Genomic DNA, 20,689 nt, shown 5'->3' with positions numbered 1-20,689 from the left:
TTTGTACTATTTTTCAAACAATTTATGTATACTGACTACTTTATTTCATATACGTCATTTGACAGCAGTTATTCGTTATGTAAGTATAGAATAAAAATTGATAAGCCTATCAGAACTATTATTGTGAAAAGAGTAACTTATTATTTTAAAATGTTTGTTGAGAAGAACGAGAAATATAACAAGATTTTTATTAAAATTCTTAAAAAAATATTTAGGATCGAAAAAATTAATAAGCGCATAATTCGGGAACGAGTAATTAAAAAAAAAGGTTATACTTAAAAACTCTTCACTAATCCAGCAATGATGCGCTCGCGCAAGTACAACTCATATTTTGCAGATGTTATTGATTCGACATTCTAATATTCTCGTGTTCCGGAGGAAGGAGAATTACTTTAGGTTTTTTATATTTCGTTCTCTGCTCATGCGCACGCAATGCGGATACGGCAAGCGTCAAACACGAAGACGTGAAGCAAGACAAAGATGGAGAGACCTTGTAGTCGACCGGAAATGACGGCAGTGCAGGTCACTCGCATAGTCAACATCGAGTTGTTTCTGAAAAATCCAGAATATGATTAATTGATGATTCAATGAGGTATTCATGTTGAAAATCACTTTAAAAATTCTAAAATGTTTTTTAAGAACTAACTGATGCCATGTTCATTACGTTATCGATTGGTAGGCTTTAACGTTATCTATACGTATTCTACATATTCGCCTAAATATCTACTATGTCATTGACAGCAAATGACATTCCAACAGTACGAATACACGAATTTTTATTTTATTAATTACATCATCTCTGCGGTAATATAAGCTTGCTAAACATTGATAAATGTATCTCTTGTCGTCAAGTGCTGTAGGCAGGTGGTCATGTGACCTTTTCTTCAACCAAGTGCTGAGGCTGCAGGCATTACAAGAATCGATCGGTGCGCAGTAGTGGGATTTGATTAATGCAGTACCAGCCCGACTTGCCCGAGCCAAGCGTACTTCCTGTTCTTTCCGTCCTCAGTCGCGGCACGGGTAAGTCGCATTACGTCGTAGCTCCTCAAATTTTTCCATATTAAAAATTATATTTTAAAAATTATTTTGTGACAATCCTCTCATTCTATCTAGCGGACAATTCTCGAATTTTCCTTTTGATTATCGCTTGTTTTTTTAATTCAATCCCTCATTATTTATCGTTACAGAAATCTTAGCCGCTAACAAGCAACTAAGCCATCTTGCTTACGAAATCAGCACACTTTGCAACATCATTTTCACGAAAGGACAGAAAGTCTTAAGTTAACTTGTCAGTCATGTAAGTTAAATTGATTTATTTTTGTGTTTTATGCTTAATTTAAACAATTTTCAACAATGACGGGGTCGTGTGAAGTTGTTCGAAATTAATCCAAAGAGAATGGCATATGTATGGCCGCCATTTGCCTGAGAACTGGAAATTTCCTTGCGCTCGAAGTAACGGTAAACTACGATGACCTTCGACGAATCATAATTCGAATATTTTTCTTAAACTTTCTCGATATTTCTAAAAGATCTTGACAATTGGCAATTAATTTACTTTGAACAATGGCATTTCGGTCTAGTAAGGCGTGTGCTTCACCTCCTATTTTGGCATGACTCCATTTTGTATATCGATGGGGCATGAATGCTTGTGGGAGGAATAGAAAAAGTGTGAACCTTTGCCTTCGGTGTCCACACGTTTCATGTCTGGATTCTTTATTCTCAATGTTCACTACAAAAAAGTATTGAAAAAAAAATAGAATTTGTTGCGATAATTCTCTAAGTCATCATAATTATTTAAAGGTTACACAAGTTGTCACTCATTTGAAAATTTATTCCATTAATGACCAGGACTTACTCCAACGGTGTTAGTGCTGGCGGCGGATATCGCAACAACAGTGGTAGCCAAAACCGTGGAAGTGGCAGTTTCATGCAGCGTGGCTTCGGCAGTGGTGGTGGCGGCGGCGGCGGCTCTCGATTCGGAGGTGGCAACAAGGGGGGTATGCGTAACGGAACCGGCGGTGGTCCTATGACCAATGGACGAAGTTCCGCTGGAGGATTCCATCCTTACCAGAGGCCCCAGAACAACAGCAACAATGCTGGCAGCAACTTAAGGAAGCCCAACTGGGACACCGAGCAGCTTCGACCCTTTAAAAAAGACTTCTATGTACCCCATCCAACTGTTTCCAGTCGCCACCCACACGACGTCGCCGAATTCAGAGATTTGCATAAAATTACCCTGAAGGGTGATATCATCCCAAACCCAATTCAGTTTTTTGAAGAGGGAAATTTCCCAGACTATGTTCTGCAAGGTATGTAATGTTCGAATTTACAATTACAAAATAAAAAAGGACTTATGTAATGAATTATCCATGTCTTATAGGGATTAAAAGACAAGGATATACGGAACCAACACCAATCCAGGCTCAGGGCTGGCCTATTGCTATGTCTGGCAAGAATATGGTTGGGATTGCCCAAACAGGCTCGGGTAAAACTTTGGCCTACATATTGCCAGCAGTTGTGCACATTAATAGTCAACAGCCACTCAGTCGTGGAGATGGCCCCATTGCTCTTGTTCTTGCACCAACTCGAGAATTGGCTCAGCAAATTCAGACTGTTGCCAATGATTTTGGATCTCTCTCTTATGTGAGAAATACTTGCATCTTTGGTGGAGCACCCAAGGGAAGCCAAGCTCGTGACCTTGAGCGTGGAGTAGAAATCGTAATTGCTACTCCAGGACGTCTAATTGACTTCCTTGAGCGAGGCACAACAAATTTGCGCCGCTGTACTTATCTTGTGCTCGATGAAGCTGACCGTATGCTCGACATGGGTTTTGAACCTCAGATCAGGAAGATCATTGAACAGATCAGACCGGATAGACAAGTTCTCATGTGGTCTGCTACCTGGCCCAAGGAAGTTAGACAATTGGCTGAAGAATACCTTACTGACTATACTCAACTGAACATTGGATCTCTGCAATTAGCTGCAAACCATAACATTCTTCAGATTATTGATGTTTGCCAAGAACATGAAAAGGAAACTAAGTAAGTATTGTTTATGTACTCCATTTAGTGATTTACAATTGTAACATATGATGATAAATTAGTATGATAGATAATGATTTTAACTATCTAATACCTCTAAGAAGAACTGATTTATTAAGAAGTCTCATTTTAATTTTTTTAAGAAAGTTAAATATTCATGATTTTTTTCTTTTTTACAGATTGGGAACACTACTTGAAGAGATTGGAAATGCCAATGATGAAGGTGGGAAAATCATCATTTTTGTTGAGACTAAAAAGAAGGTAGAAAACATTACAAAAAATATCCGTCGTTACGGGTGGCCTGCCGTATGCATGCATGGTGATAAGTCACAACAAGAACGTGACTACGTGCTTAGAGGTAAATTTAATAATCGAATTTTCAGTATGAAATAGTCTCTACATCAATCTAAATCTTCTTGATATTTCTTTAGAATTCAGAAATAAGAGAGGATCTATATTAGTAGCAACTGATGTTGCTGCTCGTGGATTGGGTACGTAAAGTTCCTTATACAACTATAGTTATAAATGTGAGAAAAGTTGGCAAAAATGGGAAAATGGGAAAAATGTAGTGTGGGGGGTGGCGATGTTAGCACAGACTGGTTATATGAAATGATGCCTCGCTGTTAATTACGTGGAATTTTTTCTGAAGTTAGTACATATAAATTTTAAATTTTACTACTAGGTACGCTTTTTTCTATTTATAGCAAACAATAATTTGTCCCAGGTTAAAATATTTAACTGTTCATAAAATCTTGCATTGTGTATGTAGTTTGAATTGATTTTTTCTCTTTTTTTTTGTTTTTTTTTTCTTTTTTTTTTCTTTTTTTTTTTTCTTCTCTTTTTTTTTTCTTTTATTTTTTTCTTTTATTTTTTTCTTTTTTTTTTCTCTTTTTTTTTTGTTTTTTTTTTTTTTTTTCTTCTCTTAACAGACGATATTTAGATTACTTTTTTCAAAGGATTCCATATTTTCATTGTTTAATTTGAAGGATTTCTTTAACCGAAATTAGGTAATATTTATTATGGAAGAATGCGGATATGCAAGATTGCATATGCACAAATGGAGATTTAAACAGTTTACGTCTAAGCAATGAAATGGAGCGGGTGCATCTTACAATTTATGTTAATCAGTCTGGTTGTCTTTTGTTTCAGAGGCACATGGTGCACAGATTATGATGAGTGTGCGATGATTTAGTATTTGGTGAACATCATGGAAAAAGTATACCATGTACATGGCTCACTCACTGTCTGTGCTCTTGATAGGGCTATATATATAAAAATATAGACGAAAGTACACACAGGCGCTCCTTTATGAGGTGCAAAAATTTCTGTGTGTATTTAATGTGCCTCTGTGTACAGCCTGCGTACCACAAGTTTACGATCTGAGTAAAAAAAAAAAAAAAAAGAGTTAATATAAAAAAAAAAAAAAAAAAAAAAAAAAAAAAACGAGATGTAAGAGGGTGGTGCTCAGGTTATTGATAACGCCTTGGAACGTTGGCTGCTGGTTTTTTCGTAAACTTCCACAACTCCATAGCCAATGCTCACAACTGGGCCGAGACAACAATCATTTGATTTAGCTATTATCGCTACTCTTTGGGGATGTATGGGAACAGGATATTACAAAGTAGAACTTGCATTCAAGAGTGCTCTCATCTAAAATGCATAGTTCAACATTCATGGTTTGTATTTTTATTTCGTCATGCAGCTATGTTATTGTGAATATTTCAGTTATCAGTTATATTAGAAATTTTTTTTTATTTTTTTTTTCTACTTTATATTTTTTAATATTTATTCCAATGGGCTGCATATTGAATATGTTACGGTATGAACATGAATGAAACTTTTGACATTTCCTAATATTCATTAGCTTTTATGTGCCACAGATTAGAGCAATTTTTCAACAAAATTTCCTTTTTAGACGTTGATGATGTTAAATACGTCATAAACTTTGATTATCCGTCATCATCCGAAGACTACATCCACCGAATAGGTAGAACTGGTCGCAGTCAATCTTCTGGTACCAGTTACGCCTTTTTTACACCGCAGAATGGGCGTCAAGCTAAGGATCTCATTAATGTCCTTAGAGAAGCAAATCAGATTGTTAATCCAAAATTGAATGAATTGGCATCTAAGATGGGAAACAGTTTTGGAGGACGCAGTTCGTATTTTCTTTTGTTTTTTTGTTATAACTTATTTTTAATAAATGAATTGCCAATAATACAAACCTTTTTTGACAGATCGATGGGGATATCAACCAAGAGGTCGGGAAAACACTTTCTCTGGCTCACACAAGCGATTTGACAATAAGAGCAGTGGATACCACAATTATAGTTGAGTTTCTGATTTAGGTTCTAATCACAATGCTGGTCTAAAGCTGAATACTTGGGGACTTAGATTAAACTATTTGTCTTGATCTGTGATTAGAAAAACTGTCCTTCAAAGTGGTTCGTGCGTTTGAATATGCCAGTTATTGTGTTTAATATTGTTTGCTATGTATTTTTAATTTATACTTTTTAGAATTTCTTATAAATTAGTTGAAAGACATCGGTTTTCAAGCCTTATCTCTTATTGTCTTGAAAAGCAATAAGAATGTCAATGAAAGTCTAGATTTTCTAGCTAAACAATGCCCGGCAAAGTGGATCATTCCACATTTCCGTCGAGCTTAAAAATGATTGCATTTTGATTTAATCAGGAATATGATTAATTTCTTTTCGTTTATAAATTGTTTGATTTTGCAAAGCATTTTGAAATAATTGAAGATTGTTTAATTTTATTAAATCATAAAACCTCAAAGTACAAACATTTTGACGAGCACCGTTTTGTTGCTGGAGGCAAATTAAGGCGTATGAACCATTAACACATTACAGTATTCATTCCAATATCTTGTAACGCAATGTCTTATCTGTCATGTTATCTTTTTCATGCATATAAATATTTAAACATTTAATAATCAATACAAAATGTATTTGAATCACGTCTTAATCCATTTTATATATAATAGTATAAAATATGTCACTTGTTTTTTCGCTGTGAGCATAAACAAAAACAAAGTGTATTTGCACATTGATGAAAGTTGCTAAAAAAAAAAAAAAAAAAAAAAAAAAAACGAGTAACATTAAAAAAATAAAGAAAAAAAATAATGAGAAAATTGTTAGTGTTAATGAATATTTCCCATGCCACATTTATTTGGTTAAAATAATTCATTACGTTTTTATGTAGTTTTAAGTCATTACATTTGCAAAAAATTATCAATTGTTGGAACTCATTGCCAGTGAAGATTATAAATGCTTTACCTTTACCAAATTTTCTTATAACTTGGTTTTTATCGTATAAACGTATTTTGAATTATCGAAATTGTCTAAGAAGCATGAAGACATTTAACTATGAATTTTAAAATCTACTAATTGATTTTTACACATAAAAGTATTGTGATGATGTCCCGTCCTATCTACAGTGCAAATTGTGCTACAATGAATGTAAAAACAGAAAGGAAAGAAATTTACCTGGAAACAGGAAAACTGCGTGATTGACAAAGACAGCAAAATTCATTAGGAAATTTGTGTAATTAAAATTTTGTCATTAAAAAAATTTTATAAGTTGAAAACTCCCAGATCGATAGATATTGAATCTGCGTAGCACTTTATTTCGATTTGTATAAAAATGATTATGTTAAATGATTAGCAAAAATCTAATCTTTCAAGTGCATGTATTACTGTATTTTGAAAAATATTTTGATTGAATAGAAAAATTGCGTGTAATTTTTGTTAATGATACAACATATTCTTTTTGTAAAAATCGTATTTGAACATTATCTGAATTCTATTTCTACTGATCGTGGAGTGTTCACAACTTCTGGAGTTTATTTATTTACCAAAGCTAAATTACACAGAATTATTAATGAATTTTGTTATTCTTGCCAATCATGCGTAGTTTTTTAATAATTTTTCCGAATGAATTTTTGCCGATTTTTCGTTCAGTTTCTTCATCCTGTTACGACATTGTCACTTGTCAGGACAGTTTGGGCCAAGGGTCTTATTCCGTAAGCGTGTCAGAGCAAGAAAAGTGATACGTCAATGTTACCCATTAAATCAAATGAAGAGTGTAACCGTATGACGGTCAAGATTTGCTGTATCGATTACAACACGTTTAACGGAGCAAAATGCTTGTACGATGTTATTTGTCAGCTGAGTGAATTAATCAGTATAAAAGACAGATCAGTTTCATAAAATAATTTACACGTGATAGTCGATTGCAAGTACGCCTATCAAAGATCTATGTTTATTTGTTAAAAATGGCAGACATCCCAAAGCCGACTGGTCTTGACTGGGTTAAGCTCCGCGAGGAGATGGATCAGATGTATGTTGTTGAAACATTTTGGGAGAGGACCATACGAAAATGCAAAGAAAATCCACTGGTTCCTTTTGGTAATTTTTTCGTTGTGATTATTGTTTGTAAACGAAATGCTGTAATTTTTTCCAACTACGTATTACTTTATTTTTGGCAATCAATCATTCTAACCTAAAATTATTAAAACTGTTTTATAAACATCAGCTTTTTTAAGGAAAAAATTTAGAATTGAATAATTATGTATATTTGCTTTACGAGTATCATTTTTTCCAGGATCATAAACGTCGGTGAAAATATTTTTACCTTCTCAACTTTTATCATTAAGTTTTTATCTTGAAACTCTTAACTAATATTTGCGTGATATATATGATCTGCAAATAGTAGATTATAGCCCAACTCAAGGTCACGAAAATGTTAGTAAGTCCATAGCACGTGTAAATTAACTAATAACACACGCTATGGACCTGCTAATATCGCACCCATAGGTCATATACATTTTTTTGTCCGAGGCCAAAATTAGTCTGCTTTTTTGGATTAATTTTGTATCGCTGAATAAAATAACAATTTAGCAATAATGTTTTAGATGAAATCAACATTGCATCCATGATGTAAAGAGCAAATAAATCTATTTTGCATGTTTTCCAGAAAATAAGCTACTAAAAATGTAAATATCAAAATAATACTTTGTCACACTTTTTCAGGTGCAATGGTAACTGTTGGAGCGTTAACGTACGGTTTGTATAACTTTTACTTAGGCCGTTCCAAAATGCAGCAGAATATGATGCGTCTTCGAGTGGCGGCTCAAATGTTCACTGTATTCGCGGCAGTCGGGGGTATGATCATGGCTCTCCCTAAAGAAAAGAAAAATTTGGAGGGATTCATCGAGAGGGGCAAAGAGAAGTCTATTCAGTAATACACAGTACAAATGATTTTCCTCTGCGAAATGTTTAAAAAATTTACTATATGTTATAAATATTTTGTACTTGAAAACTGAAGAGTCGAAGTATAACTTCATAGTGTTTTGCGAAATTATTTTTAAAATAATTTAGAAGCTTAGAAGTTGAACGTAACTACTCATCCACATGTTCCAAATTACTTTTTAGCTGTTCTCTTAGTTAGGACATGTTTTTAGCTATCGTAAATAATTGTAAGTGTTTTTTTTTAGTAATAAATTACGTTTAAACGATATAATTATATTACTTCATATATCATTTAGTTTTATTTTTAAACCTTTACTTCATTACAAAGAAATGAGTTATTTTTTATTTTTACTAACAAGTGCTTTAATCTTTTACAATCAAAAGAATGACTATTTGAAAAGCTTTTTAAAATTTTGCGAGCTTACGTTTGAGATAATAAATTTGCGTGCGTTAAAATTTATTTGCAATTCCTGTGAAACTTTACATTCTGGTAATGTCAGATAAGCAACAACTGTTTCATGGCAGGTGAAAGTTATCTACGTTTTATCAACTGCGTTGCGAATATAATTAGCGACTTATTGAGGAAGTATTATCAGACGTAAAACTTCTTTGAGACTCAACAGGTATCACTAGACTTATCTTCAATTGTAAGTGTACTGATTAATCTAGCCTTCTATCGACAAAACTAGTTGTGCACAATCATTAGTTTCAAACGATTACAGCAAAATTAAACAAATTATAACTTTATTATATGTGTATTCAAAGAAAAATTAGTTATAAATTATCTCTCAAATTTAAGTTTCATACTTTACTGTAAAATACGAAAACTCTATTGATCTGATTAAGCACAGCATATGTTTAATAGTTCTTTCGAGTCAGCAATTAATCAACGCTTTTTCTCAAAGAATTAAAGTCTAAGCTTTTCTTGATAAGCCGCGAATGACCGTTGATTCTTGGTTGCTCGTATTATCTGTCACAATCCTGTTTTTGCTAATGAAAATGAATTACAGATTTCCTTTTTTTTCGAACACAATGAGCAAACAGCTGTTGATTATTTTCTTCTTGACCTTCATTGCCATTGGTTTTGCACAACATGATTGCCCGTGCCACAGAAATTATGATCCAGTATGTGATAACTTTGGAAACCAACATAATAATTTGTGCTTGTTCATGTGTGCCAAAGAATTTGCTACTCTTCAGAAGCAAGGTTGGGTAATCTAAATTAATTTCTTTATTTATCAGTACTAACATAAAAATTTGATTACATGCTTTTTGTACTCTAAATTTTTTTTATTAATGAGAGAAAATTTTTTATTTCAGAATTACACATCGCGTATGTAGGAGAATGTCAGTAGGTTACTGCTATAATTTGAAATTTATTTGATTCATTGAATATGTAAATTAATTAATAATTAATAAAAATTTTTCACTGAAAAACGTATTAATTTTTTTTCAATATAAAATCATAAGAATATTCTGTGAACAATATAATTTGACAACTAAGAAAAATTGCTCAATGGAGCTTAACATTACAAAAGAAATATTAATTTTAAATAATAGCATTTAGTATAAATTTTACAAAATCAAAAGCAGCATCTGTTTTCTTTTTCATTCCACATTTTATAATTCAATTCAATATCGTAATACAAGTTTAATTAAAAAACCTATCTGAAATAATTTACTTCTTTTCTTTGTCTTTTCCTTTTTCCTTCTCCTTATCTTTGTCTCGACTTTGTTGTAACGATCCAACGGCTTGACGAACAGCCTCTGATTGTGGATCAACACCAGGCAAATTTTCGAGCACAGATTGCAAAAATTCAGTGTCAGCCATCACAGTAGCATAATCCTCTTCCACATCCATTGGTTCTTCTTTCGGTGTTCCTTCGACTTCTTCTGAAGCAATAACGGCGTATGAAATTAACAAAAATCCATTACTTCCTATAGATGAAAAAGAATACACTTACGCTGATCTTGCATTGACATTTGCATGGCAAATGCGATCTGCTCTTCTTCTGTCATATGAGCAAAGTCAGGAACGCCTGCACTCGGTGTTGCTGATTCGGTAGAAACTGATTCGTCACCCTCAAGAGACATAGCCAAAGCACGTTTCAACAGAGCCTCCTCAGATGGTATATCTTTAGCAGTTTCCTCTTTGATTGTAGCAGGCACGTCAGGACCTTGATTACGTCTCGCTTCTTCTTCTTGACGCTGTCTTTGTTCTTCCATAGACACTCGCAAGGCCTAGATGCAATGATGTACATTAATTTTTCATTAAAGTAAAGTAATAAATTTGAAAATGCTCTGAAAATAAAAAAATACATACCAGTGCAAGTTCAGGATCTTCGTTAGGATCAACTCCAAATTCAAAAGCAGCACCACCCATACCAGCACCACCCATGCCATCCTCACCTTGGATGATGGGAGAAGATATGAGTGCATCAGATAAATGTGGTCCTGGAGGGATTGTAACAAGGTGGCTGCTTGTGCCATCTTTTCCATTCAAGGTATTGACAAATGCTGTTAACACTTCGTTATTCACACTTTCTTCTCCAAAACTTATGATGTCAACATTGACTTTTTCCTTCTTCAGTCTCTTAGCTAATTTTACAGCTTCTTTCTCATCAATTTGAATAGGACTTCCAACAAATGCAACAATTCTCATTTTATGGTTCTTTCCCTGACGATGTTTCAAAGCTAACTATATAAATAGAAAAAAAATGAATATTTGTTTTGTAAGTCACTAAGGTATATGATAAATAACTTACGTGTGCAATTCGAATTCCAGTAATCAGTGATAAATTGCCATTGGGCTGAACTTGATGAAGCTTCGACAAAATACGACCTACATCGCTTGTTAGTGTAGCCAAAACTTCAACACTGGAAAAACATTATTAAGAGAAAAAATTTTGGATTACAATAATTACTTGTAGGTTTGTAAATACAGTCAGAAATCTTACTTTGCTAGTGTGATAAGTCCAACATTGTTTTCAGGATTTGCACGAGTCTTAGAATGACAAACTAAGTTTACTGCATCTTGCTGTGCTTGCAGTCTTGTTGGAAGAAAGTCTCCATTTCTCATATAATCACTGTTATCAACACTGAAATTGGAGGATCAAGCTGGATTATATTTTAATCATTTTATGCTAATGAACAAAAAAAATAAGATCTATGAAAATAAGAATAGATACTTTATAAAGTTACAGTCTTATTAATGTTTGGAAAGAGGTTATAAGCACAAATTCCAAAACTCAACTTGAAATTACTTAGAAACAAAAGTTAAAAGTCCTAATTAAACTATCTTAATCGGATATCTATCGAATTTTGTTTAAAAAATGTCAGTTTCAAATAAATTATAACAAACAACACGGTCATTTTTGCACTGTCATTGTGAAAACAACTTCAATTGCAAGCGATTAACTCCAAAATATAATAACACTGTAAGAGATCACGTCATGCATATGTGAACTTCAAAAGACAGCCCAAAGCTTTCAATTATTTATAAACATAAAAATCATTGATTAGTGAACAAAGAATAATTAAAAAAACAAATTACCATATCATAGTACTTTCAAGCACCATCTTGATGAGCCGACTGTGTGTGTGTTCTGAGTTCTGACTTTCTTTTCTGTCTTATCAATCTGTAGTCTGTACTGTACTCTGTAGTCTGTACTCTGTACTGTACTCACTGTACTCTGTAGTCTGGTACTCTGTGTAGTGTGTACTCTCCGTCACATTCGGTAATTTTGTTTTGCATATTAGATGGCGTACGATGTCACCCGTACCCTAAAAAATTTCATGTTCATGAAATCGTATCGTATCTATATCGTTTATACAACTATGTTCAAGATGCTCGGCACTACCGACTGCATGGAGCGGGGAGTAATGGAGACTGTTCAACTGTGAATCTTAGGCATAATTATATGAATGATATAGATGCGATACGACTTCATGAAAATGAAGTTTTTTGTAATCAGATTCTCATCCCGTACGCTTGCTAGTTTGCGTTTCATGGCATAAATTACATGAATTCTGCTTTACTAGAATTTTAGACTCCGTTTCCATCTCTATTCTCTATACTATCGAATGCATAGCGCAGCTAATTACAATGTTACAAAAAATAGTCGATAGGAATCAAGGTGATTACATAGTTTTCGATACTCCATGCCCCATGCGGAAAGTACGTACTTTCCGCAACGCTTGGCCAAAAACATGCGTTCAAAAATGAGCTTTCCACACATCGCAGTCGTCGTATCGAAAAATACTCTACGACACATGTTAAGGAAAGAGTTCGTCTCGTGTGCCAATCCATCCTCGCTTCGCTAGGGCTTAAACGCCACACAAGACAAGAATCTATAGATACTTTCCCGCACTTGTATCGTCATGTACTATTTCCGGTTTGGAAAGCGCACTCAGTTATCAATTCGGTTTGTTTTGAATCACCTCTTATAGCCAGATTCAGAGACATACTCGTAATAGATCACGAAAATAATATTGATGTTAAACTTGTATTAATGCCTGCTTATGTATAGGTATAAATAAGACAACGAAAAAGCCGACAATATTAGTAAAGATGTTGCTAAAAATGGGCCATTACTCAATGAACCAAGCCCAGTCTCAGACTATTTTGCCAACTCGTAAAAGAGTGCATGAAAGAAAACGAAAAAATGGTAATTAGTCTTAGTCTAACGAAAGGCTCCTTTTATTTTAAATTTTTTATAATAGGAAAAAACCATGGTTCTTTAATCATTCATCCTTAAACAATAGCTTCTCTGGCAAAAATATTGTTCTTGAAAGTATATGCGAGTGTAATATAACTCACATAATTCAGTAAAACATATTTTAGGAATGCAGATCAATTAATACTCCTCGACAAAAATTGTTTAAAAAATTTAGAAAAATATTAAAGTATGGCTCCTATTCTATTATATCATTCGTAGCGTCTAAAAACTAAAGCCTTATTCTTATTATAACTGAATTTTTAGATAATATAAAGATTATGATTTTAATTTGTATTACGCACCTTCCTTAAGGTGCATTTTTATGTACTATGGCAATGTAACCTGTAGTTGAGCCAATAAATACACTTCTTGCTAGTTCACAATACGCGCAACCCAGTAGAATTTCCGTGAGATGCGGCCTCTGTGCTCTAAACAGGCTCTGCTGAATAGTCCTAGCTATAGTTAAGAGAGTGTGTACCAAGCGCCAAAAGTTAACTACGCACTCAGCGATTCGTGTAAGTCGTGCGTGCAACAACGAATGCTCAAGGAAGAATAGTGACGGCGATGGTGTAGTAACGTTCACTAGGTCAACAATGATGATTGTACAAGTAGAAGAACCTGCTAAAGCTATGGACAAGCCACAGCAACGGCAGCAGCACATGGTGCCCGAGGATGACGAAGATTGGCTGCTGGGTTTGGCTTTCACCAAACCAAGGCACACCGTCACCATCGAAGGCATCAACTGTATTAGTCAGACTTGGCGTATGAAGGAACGGGTAAGTTACTGGCACGTTGACGTCGTGTTAATCAAGTCTGTCTAATCGGTTTACTGGTGATGCTATGGAGATTCATGTGATACATGCATTGCAGATGAAAACTGTGAGCGTTGCACTGGTACTTTGTCTGAATGTCGGCGTCGATCCACCGGACATCGTCAAGACTCAGCCCTGCGCTCGCCTCGAGTGCTGGATTGGTAAGTGTCTCGTTATGTAATGAACGTATTCGGCCTACTTATTCGCTGTTCAACCTCTTCTTGCATTTACTCACGCTTTTATCACTGGTGTGATTGTAGATCCTCTGTCGTTGAGTCCTCAGAAAGCTCTGGAGACCATTGGTTCCAATCTGCAGAAGCAGTACGAACGATGGCAGCCTCGTGCTAGATACAAACAGAGCTTGGACCCGACTGTTGAAGAGGTAAAGAAGCTCTGCACTTCGTTGAGGAGGAATGCCAAGGAAGAAAGGGTTCTGTTTCATTATAATGGCCATGGTGTACCTAAACCTACTGGTAACGGAGAGATATGGGTGTTTAATAGGGTATGTTTCGTTGAAAATTATCCCTGATATCAACTGATTGTATTTAATCCAAATAACATTGACAACTGACATTGATTAGTTGTTTCATGCTTCTAACTTACAGACATATACTCAATACATTCCTCTATCAGTATATGATTTACAAACATGGATGGGAGCTCCTAGTATTTATGTCTACGACTGTTCTAATGCGGGTATTATTGTTGATTCTTTTCAACATTTTGCTGCACAACACGAGAAAGAGTACGAGGTAAGAAAACTTCAAAGTCAAGTGATTTGTTTACATTGAAAAATTGGTTTTATTTTGTTCTGTTAATGTTGTCAGATAGAAAAACAAGTAAAACAACAAAATAGAACAGGAGGTGCACTTCCTATTACTGCACCTTCTTATAAGAATTGTATACAACTAGCAGCTTGCGCTGCTAATCAAATTTTACCAATGAATCCAGATCTTCCTGCTGATATATTCACCTCTTGCCTTACAACCCCCATCAAAATCGCATTACGCTGGTAATTACTTAAACTACATGCATAAAATAAATGAAAAATTTATTGAATCAATATTTGTTATCGTTTATTTAGGTTTGTAATGCAAAACACGTCCAAATTGGTGCCAAAAGTGTCGTTAGATCTGATAGACAAGTAGGTTATAAAAAATCCATACTAGTAATATTGAAAAAAATTAATCTCTGTTGTTTATGATAATTTTTGATATTGCAGAATACCAGGTCAACTGTCAGATAGGCGAACTATGTTAGGGGAATTAAACTGGATATTCACTGCAATTACAGACACAATTGCATGGAACACGTTACCAAGAGGTAATATTTCACTGAACTTATTTAATTTTTATCAGTAATTAATTAATAACTTTTTTCAGATTTATTCCAAAGGTTATTTAGACAAGATCTACTAGTAGCTAGTTTATTTAGGAATTTCTTATTAGCTGAAAGAATATTATGTTCCTATGATTGCACACCAGTCTCCTATCCAAACCTACCTCCCACATACCAAGTAAGTACTTCTAAGTGCAAGTTATTTTTCAATTACTCATAATACAAAAAAATGAAAACTAATACAATTTTTCAGCACCCAATGTGGCAAGCTTGGGATTTAGCTTTAGATTTATGTTTAGCACAATTGCCAGGAATCTTAGAGAGAGATGAGCCATTTGTTCATTCACCCTTCTTTGAGGAACAACTAACTGCTTTTCAAGTATGGCTCACTTTTGGTTCAAAGAATCGTTATCCTCCAGAGCAATTACCAATAGTGTTACAAGTTCTGCTAAGTCAAGTACATAGACTAAGAGCGCTGGAATTGTTGGGACGATTCCTTGATCTTGGTCCTTGGGCTGTCAATTTAGCACTAAGTGTTGGCATATTTCCCTATGTGTTGAAACTATTACAAAGCAATGCAAGAGAGCTCAGACCATTACTTGTTTTTATTTGGGCTAAAATACTTGCCGTTGATAATGTGAGTTGTTTTTTTTTGTCAAGATTGTACTTTTATTTCTAAACAATCACTTTGATCGTAGACCTGCCAAGCTGATTTAGTTCGCGATAACGGCCATAAATATTTTTTGTCTGTTTTACAAGATACCTTAATACAGGTACATAACAACATTCCTTTCTAACTACCCATAGACATCTAATGATCAAAATTGTACGTTATCTTTCAGAGTGAGTACAGAACATTAGCAGCTTTTGTGCTTGCTTGCATAGTTAACAATTATCCACCGGGTCAAGAAGCCGCTTTGCAAGGCAGTCTCGTATCTATTTGTTTGGAGCAACTTGGTGATGCAAATCCTTTGCTGAGACAATGGTTATGTTTGTGCCTTGCGCGACTTTGGCACAATTACGACAAAGCTCGATGGTGCGGTGTACGTGACATTGCCCATGAGAAACTGTATAATCTTTTACAAGATCCCGTGCCTGAAGTAATGACTTGTTGATTGTTATTAGTTTTAAATTTAAATATAAGTTTTATTTTAATTGGTTGTGAGTTCCGTAGGTTCGTGCTGCGAGTGTTTACGCTTTAGGAACTTTTATAAATAGTGTGACGAAACGAAGTGAGCATGCCAATAATATTGACCAAACGATCGCTATGATGTTAATAAACACTGTCACCCACGATATGTGTCCTCTAGTCAGAAAAGTAAGTGATAAATATCTCTTTAATTGAATAATTAATAATACACTTTGCTTCAATTTCCATTGATGAATGGTCATTACAGGAATTAGTGGTGGCTCTCCAGTGGATGGTTTTGCATTTTGAAAATTCTTTTGTAACTCTCGCCATCGCCGAAGAAAATAGCAAAAGAGAACTCGTCGTTGAAACTTTTTCGCCATTTAGTGGTATGAGAAGGATAAGTTCGAAAGATAGATTGAAGATGCTGTCTCCAAATAGCGCATATTCTATAGATGCAACGGATGGATTTGGAACTGACAGAATGAAAAGAGTCTCCTCGGTGTCGTCAATCAGTAGTTTAGGTATGTCAACATTGCACATGCTTGATATTACATATGGAGAAGTCGATAGGTTATAGATAATTATCTTTTACTGTTTCATTTTGCACTCCAGGAAATAATTGGGAGTTCGTGAGAAAACCTTGCGAATTGCTCGGTAATTTCTTTCTGACAGTCGTTTACGTATATTATCGTCACGTAGTTGTCGTTGCCCATTTAACACTTGACCGCCAGCTTTAATGTATATAGCATTACACTGGGCCTAGCTGAATTAAATTTATGTGTAACTCTTCTAAAATATTAAAATCTTAAAGTTGATAATTTCATGCGTTTTGCAGGTCACAGCTCTCTTGGAAATTTACCTAGTTTGTCATACGGAAGTGTTTACATGAAATTGTGGCATGGGTTGTGTGGTCTTGATAACGATCCACATCCTGGTGTTGCTATAATGGCGCAAAAAGTCACTAATCACATTCGTAATCAGGTAGAGTAAAGTTTTTGAAATAGTCAGTTTTATTCTATTTATGAAAGCTTTTGGTTCAAATCAATTATAATATTTTGTAGGTGAAAGAATCAACAACTCCAAAAGAAGTGACTGATGCTAAGATATCATCTTCATTATCTTTACCTCCGTCTCCATCAAATAAAAATTATTTAACGTAAGTGTAATAAAAATAATTGAACGCATTATGGATTTGATTTATTTTCTAAATTGATCTTCATAATTCTATTGCAGCAACAACAAAGGAGAATCACCACCTGCAGTGAATTCCGATCTTTTCGTTGCTTTCAAAGGTTCTCAGAGTCGTCCTCAGAGGCTACCAGCACAACAGAATCGATCAAGAAAGCCATTACCCAATACGGTACGCACAATAAGCCGATCGAATAAAAACTGTTGCAACGATTTCTTACATTTTTTTAAATAACAATAGATATCGGAAGAATCGGATGAAACTCAAGGTTTCAAAAACCCTTTGACTACTTCTCAATTCGTTGAATGGAGTTGCGCACAATTTGCTCAGCCCGTGAGTTTCGATCATGAGGCCGAATCTACGAATGACGTCGAAAGTCGGTCTCATCACGAGCGCGAGTGGAGGTATGTAATATCACCAATTTTCACGTTCTTTGTCACTTCATTTATTCATAAATTATATTTTTTATTTTTTTAGATATTTGCGAAATAAGAAACAAAGAAAAGAAGTCAGAGACGAGCAATTACGAGCAGTGTATGGTCGAATTGAGTCGCAAGTGTTTCATGCGCGTTGCCCTCAGCAGCCAGAGGTACTTTTATTTCACCCTTTCGACTCACACTTAGCAGTAGCATGCAAAGATTATTTCGGGTAAGAATCTGTTATATTTCTGTACACCGGTTGATTGTCCGTTGTATGCTCCAAATAATCTCCAAATTTTCAGAATTTGGGATTGGCATAGCGGTACAAAACTCACGTATCACCCAAGTCGAGGAAATCGACCCTCACGCATTACAGCTTTGGAATTTATTAATTCTCACGATGTAGCACTCTTAATGGTTGGATCAGACGATGGATCAATTAGAGTTTGGAAAAATTATTATATGTTAGGTCGCGAGCCTACATTGATAACTGCTTGGCAAGCACTTGCTGACTTACAGCCTGTTGTTAAAGGTTCTATAGGTAGGTAAAAATTCAATTCACTTTAGCTGATATGCTTTGTCAGTGTATAAATGAATATATTGATTATCAAATTTTATCCGTCTGTAGGAACATCTGGTCTCGTGACAAGTTGGGAGCAACGAACATTAACTCTCGCGGTAACAGGTGATGTAAAAAGTGTACGACTTTATGATGCCGAAACGGAGTTAAAGGTTCAAGATATCCCTACGGGTGCTGATTGTTGTGTGAGTTGCATTAATACCGACAATCGAGGCAACATAATGGTCGTTGGTTGCGGAGATGGCTCAGTTCGTATTTTTGATCGACGATTGGCTCCCAATGAGGCAAAAGTCATGACTTATAGGGAACATAATGCATGGGTGCTTGGCGCTTATTTAAAAAAAATGACCGACTTTGATTTTAAGTTAATAACCGGTTCGTCATCTGGCGACGTCAGGTTCTTTGATCTCAGAAAAAATTCGTCGGTCAAAACCGTGCAAACCACACAGGGTATTACTGATTTTGTAATGCATCAGTCTTCTGATATTTTTGCAAGGTACGATAATGATTTTTTATCGTTTTTATAAAAAGTAATTCTGCAGTAATTATCATGTTTTATGATTACTTTAAAAATATTTTATTTAGTTTCGATTTAAAAAATGCGTTACTTTAATTAACTTTGGTTCGTTTGTTTTCAGCAGCTCAACAAATCACTGTATCAGCCTGTACAATGTTTCCGGTCAGCACTTAAATACAATAAAGTTCCACGAAGGTTTTATGAGTACAAGGATTGGTCCAGTGAGTTGCTTAAATTTCCACCCTCATCGTGTCGTTCTGGCTGCAGGTTGCGTCGATAGTACTGTAACGGCCTATGCATCAGAGCATCGTAGATGACGCTCAGAGTTAGACTTCTTGTAGGGATACCTTGGCCGTTAGAGAGGCAGCTCCGTATATTTTAATGCCCTACAATTATGAAAGTTGACGCACTTTGTTACGATTTTTATAAACATTTTGGTATACGGGCTTTCTCGAGCTCGTAGCTGATCAATGTGATATTTTTAAAGCTACACGCTTATGTAAAGAGATAGCTATATCGAACAGTGCGCGTACTAACTACTGTAAATACGGTGTAAAACTAGGCCCCAGATTAAGTTTGCATAGAGATGAGTGTGCCTGTAGCTATGATTACGCGATATGAGAAGGCCTATGTTCGTATGCTTGTACATCGTATTTGTGCATCACGGAGACATTACCTCGACATTAATGATAATGCACGATTTCGTTTTCAATTGTACATATATTTTTTACAGAGCTTAAGTCTATTTAGTGTACTTAAGATGTTTTTCTTTGCTTTCTTTTTATACGTATACATGCACGACGTGTTTGTTATAAAATCCACGCTCAAAATTCAATTGTACTATACTGCGATATTAAAGTAGTCAAGCGATATGACTATAGTTGAAACAATCTAAACGCAAAATACACACACGCAGCGATGTACCATCTTTGCACACAATAGCCTTAATACAATTTAATAAAATACAATACAATCATATTAAAGCATCCATGAATTTTGTATAATTCGACAATTTTCTTTGAATATATGTACATTCGTTGGAATAACGTCATCACATTACAGCAAATTTTGCACGCAATGAGATAATTTTCTTTTTCCTATTACCAAAATGCGTAATGGAAAATCGTAATGATCATTGTTTACAATGACATTTTTTGAATCTTCCGAAAGGTTTTGTGTATTTTTTTCTTTGTAAAACAAAAAAATTAATTTCATTTTTATTTCATTAATTGCTTTACCTATTATTATTAGTAATACTATTATATCATTTGTATTACATGATCAATCGAGTATGAAGTAAATTCGTCCGAGGTTTCAACTGAACGAGGTGATAAGCCGCGTGCGATGCCATTAATTAAGGCATCACGATAATAGATTGAAAACAAGTCGCCACTGTGCAAAATTCATAGTACCCAATCGAGATAGGATGGACTACTTAATTCGTTCGAATACAACTAACTATATTATTTGTATTTCCGTAATAACTTTAATGACGTTACGATAATATCTAGATTTCGTGTTATTATTTGCTGTTAATTACATTTAAACAGTGGTACGTTATCTTATGTATAGTCTAATTCATCCGTCTGAATATTAAACTGTTATTTGTATTTTTTCCAGCAGAAGTAAAATATTGGTATGATAATCCCGCAGCAATTCGAAAAAAAATTAAAAACTAC

General features: G+C 34.7%; 4 protein-coding genes across 10 annotated transcripts; 3 read left to right on the top strand and 1 right to left on the bottom strand.

The window, feature by feature from the left end:
• Nucleotides 1–980: 980 nt before the first annotated feature.
• LOC131664318 (ATP-dependent RNA helicase p62-like) lies at nucleotides 981–5,878 on the top strand. 3 transcript variants are annotated; one of them, XR_009301932.1, is made up of 8 exons: nucleotides 981–1,020; nucleotides 1,188–1,297; nucleotides 1,849–2,309; nucleotides 2,381–3,041; nucleotides 3,221–3,399; nucleotides 3,473–3,532; nucleotides 4,191–4,717; nucleotides 4,957–5,096. XR_009301932.1 is itself a non-coding variant. In XM_058935301.1 (8 exons), coding segments are annotated over exons 2-8 (1,701 nt in total). In that variant the 5' UTR covers nucleotides 981–1,020; nucleotides 1,188–1,295; the 3' UTR covers nucleotides 5,374–5,878. The 3 variants fall into 3 exon arrangements, 2 of the variants coding, with proteins under 2 accessions (XP_058791284.1, XP_058791285.1); XM_058935301.1 differs by lacking the exon at nucleotides 4,191–4,717 and adding an exon at nucleotides 5,276–5,878 and having other exon boundaries at nucleotides 4,957–5,196; XM_058935302.1 differs by lacking the exon at nucleotides 4,957–5,096 and having other exon boundaries at nucleotides 4,191–4,909.
• Nucleotides 5,879–7,154: 1,276 nt separating this feature from the next.
• Nucleotides 7,155–9,454, top strand: LOC131664320 (HIG1 domain family member 2A, mitochondrial). Its single transcript, XM_058935306.1, has 2 exons — nucleotides 7,155–7,462; nucleotides 8,087–9,454. The coding sequence occupies exons 1-2, from the start codon at nucleotides 7,330–7,332 to the stop codon at nucleotides 8,296–8,298; spliced, it is 345 nt and encodes a 114-aa protein (XP_058791289.1). The 5' UTR covers nucleotides 7,155–7,329; the 3' UTR covers nucleotides 8,299–9,454.
• Nucleotides 9,455–9,666: 212 nt separating this feature from the next.
• On the bottom strand, nucleotides 9,667–12,109 carry LOC131664319 (26S proteasome non-ATPase regulatory subunit 4). 2 transcript variants are annotated; one of them, XM_058935305.1, is made up of 6 exons: nucleotides 11,859–12,109; nucleotides 11,263–11,403; nucleotides 11,071–11,182; nucleotides 10,629–11,003; nucleotides 10,270–10,546; nucleotides 9,667–10,195 (listed from the first exon to the last, which is right to left on the bottom strand). In XM_058935305.1, exons 1-6 carry the CDS (start codon nucleotides 11,882–11,884, stop codon nucleotides 9,984–9,986), a joined length of 1,143 nt encoding a protein of 380 aa, XP_058791288.1. In that variant the 5' UTR covers nucleotides 11,885–12,109; the 3' UTR covers nucleotides 9,667–9,983. The 2 variants fall into 2 exon arrangements, with proteins under 2 accessions (XP_058791288.1, XP_058791287.1); XM_058935304.1 differs by having other exon boundaries at nucleotides 9,669–10,198; nucleotides 11,859–12,105.
• Nucleotides 12,110–13,400: 1,291 nt separating this feature from the next.
• Nucleotides 13,401–20,546, top strand: LOC131664316 (regulatory-associated protein of mTOR). Of its 4 annotated transcripts, none has more exons than XM_058935297.1 (22): nucleotides 13,401–13,799; nucleotides 13,894–13,996; nucleotides 14,096–14,337; nucleotides 14,417–14,587; nucleotides 14,663–14,847; nucleotides 14,920–14,979; nucleotides 15,058–15,158; nucleotides 15,218–15,351; nucleotides 15,427–15,810; nucleotides 15,872–15,946; nucleotides 16,016–16,273; nucleotides 16,348–16,491; nucleotides 16,571–16,826; nucleotides 16,918–16,959; nucleotides 17,141–17,286; nucleotides 17,367–17,461; nucleotides 17,539–17,665; nucleotides 17,735–17,898; nucleotides 17,972–18,142; nucleotides 18,216–18,454; nucleotides 18,542–18,989; nucleotides 19,132–20,546. In XM_058935297.1, exons 1-22 carry the CDS (start codon nucleotides 13,617–13,619, stop codon nucleotides 19,325–19,327), a joined length of 3,924 nt encoding a protein of 1,307 aa, XP_058791280.1. In that variant the 5' UTR covers nucleotides 13,401–13,616; the 3' UTR covers nucleotides 19,328–20,546. The 4 variants fall into 4 exon arrangements, with proteins under 4 accessions (XP_058791280.1, XP_058791282.1, XP_058791283.1 ...); XM_058935299.1 differs by having other exon boundaries at nucleotides 13,402–13,799; nucleotides 14,441–14,587; nucleotides 19,132–20,545; XM_058935298.1 differs by having other exon boundaries at nucleotides 13,403–13,799; nucleotides 19,135–20,545.
• The last annotated feature ends 143 nt before the right edge of the window (nucleotides 20,547–20,689 follow it).

This window comes from Phymastichus coffea, unplaced genomic scaffold (genome assembly GCF_024137745.1).
Source record: "Phymastichus coffea isolate CEN01 unplaced genomic scaffold, Cenicafe_Pcof_1.1 PCOF00043, whole genome shotgun sequence".
In the NCBI taxonomy this organism is placed as follows: Eukaryota; Metazoa; Arthropoda; class Insecta; order Hymenoptera; family Eulophidae; genus Phymastichus; species Phymastichus coffea.
This window is presented reverse-complemented; position numbering and strand designations above follow the sequence as displayed.

Excerpts from the sequence above, each read along its gene's own strand:
- LOC131664316 (XM_058935297.1), top strand. The coding sequence starts at position 13,617 with ATGATGATTGTACAAGTAGAAGAACCTGCTAAAGCTATGGACAAGCCA. Across the intron at positions 14,980-15,057 it reads TCGTTAGATCTGATAGACAA|AATACCAGGTCAACTGTCAG; the intron begins GTAGGTTATAAA and ends TTGATATTGCAG. Across the intron at positions 17,462-17,538 it reads TCAAATAAAAATTATTTAAC|CAACAACAAAGGAGAATCAC; the intron begins GTAAGTGTAATA and ends ATTCTATTGCAG.
- LOC131664318 (XM_058935301.1), top strand. Across the intron at positions 3,042-3,220 it reads GAACATGAAAAGGAAACTAA|ATTGGGAACACTACTTGAAG; the intron begins GTAAGTATTGTT and ends TCTTTTTTACAG. Across the intron at positions 3,400-3,472 it reads ACGTGACTACGTGCTTAGAG|AATTCAGAAATAAGAGAGGA; the intron begins GTAAATTTAATA and ends ATATTTCTTTAG.
- LOC131664320 (XM_058935306.1), top strand. The coding sequence starts at position 7,330 with ATGGCAGACATCCCAAAGCCGACTGGTCTTGACTGGGTTAAGCTCCGC. Across the intron at positions 7,463-8,086 it reads AAATCCACTGGTTCCTTTTG|GTGCAATGGTAACTGTTGGA; the intron begins GTAATTTTTTCG and ends ACACTTTTTCAG.
- LOC131664319 (XM_058935304.1), bottom strand. The coding sequence starts at position 11,884 with ATGGTGCTTGAAAGTACTATGATATG. Across the intron at positions 11,183-11,262 it reads GGACTTATCACACTAGCAAA|TGTTGAAGTTTTGGCTACAC; the intron begins GTAAGATTTCTG and ends ATGTTTTTCCAG. Across the intron at positions 10,547-10,628 it reads AAGATCCTGAACTTGCACTG|GCCTTGCGAGTGTCTATGGA; the intron begins GTATGTATTTTT and ends CATTGCATCTAG.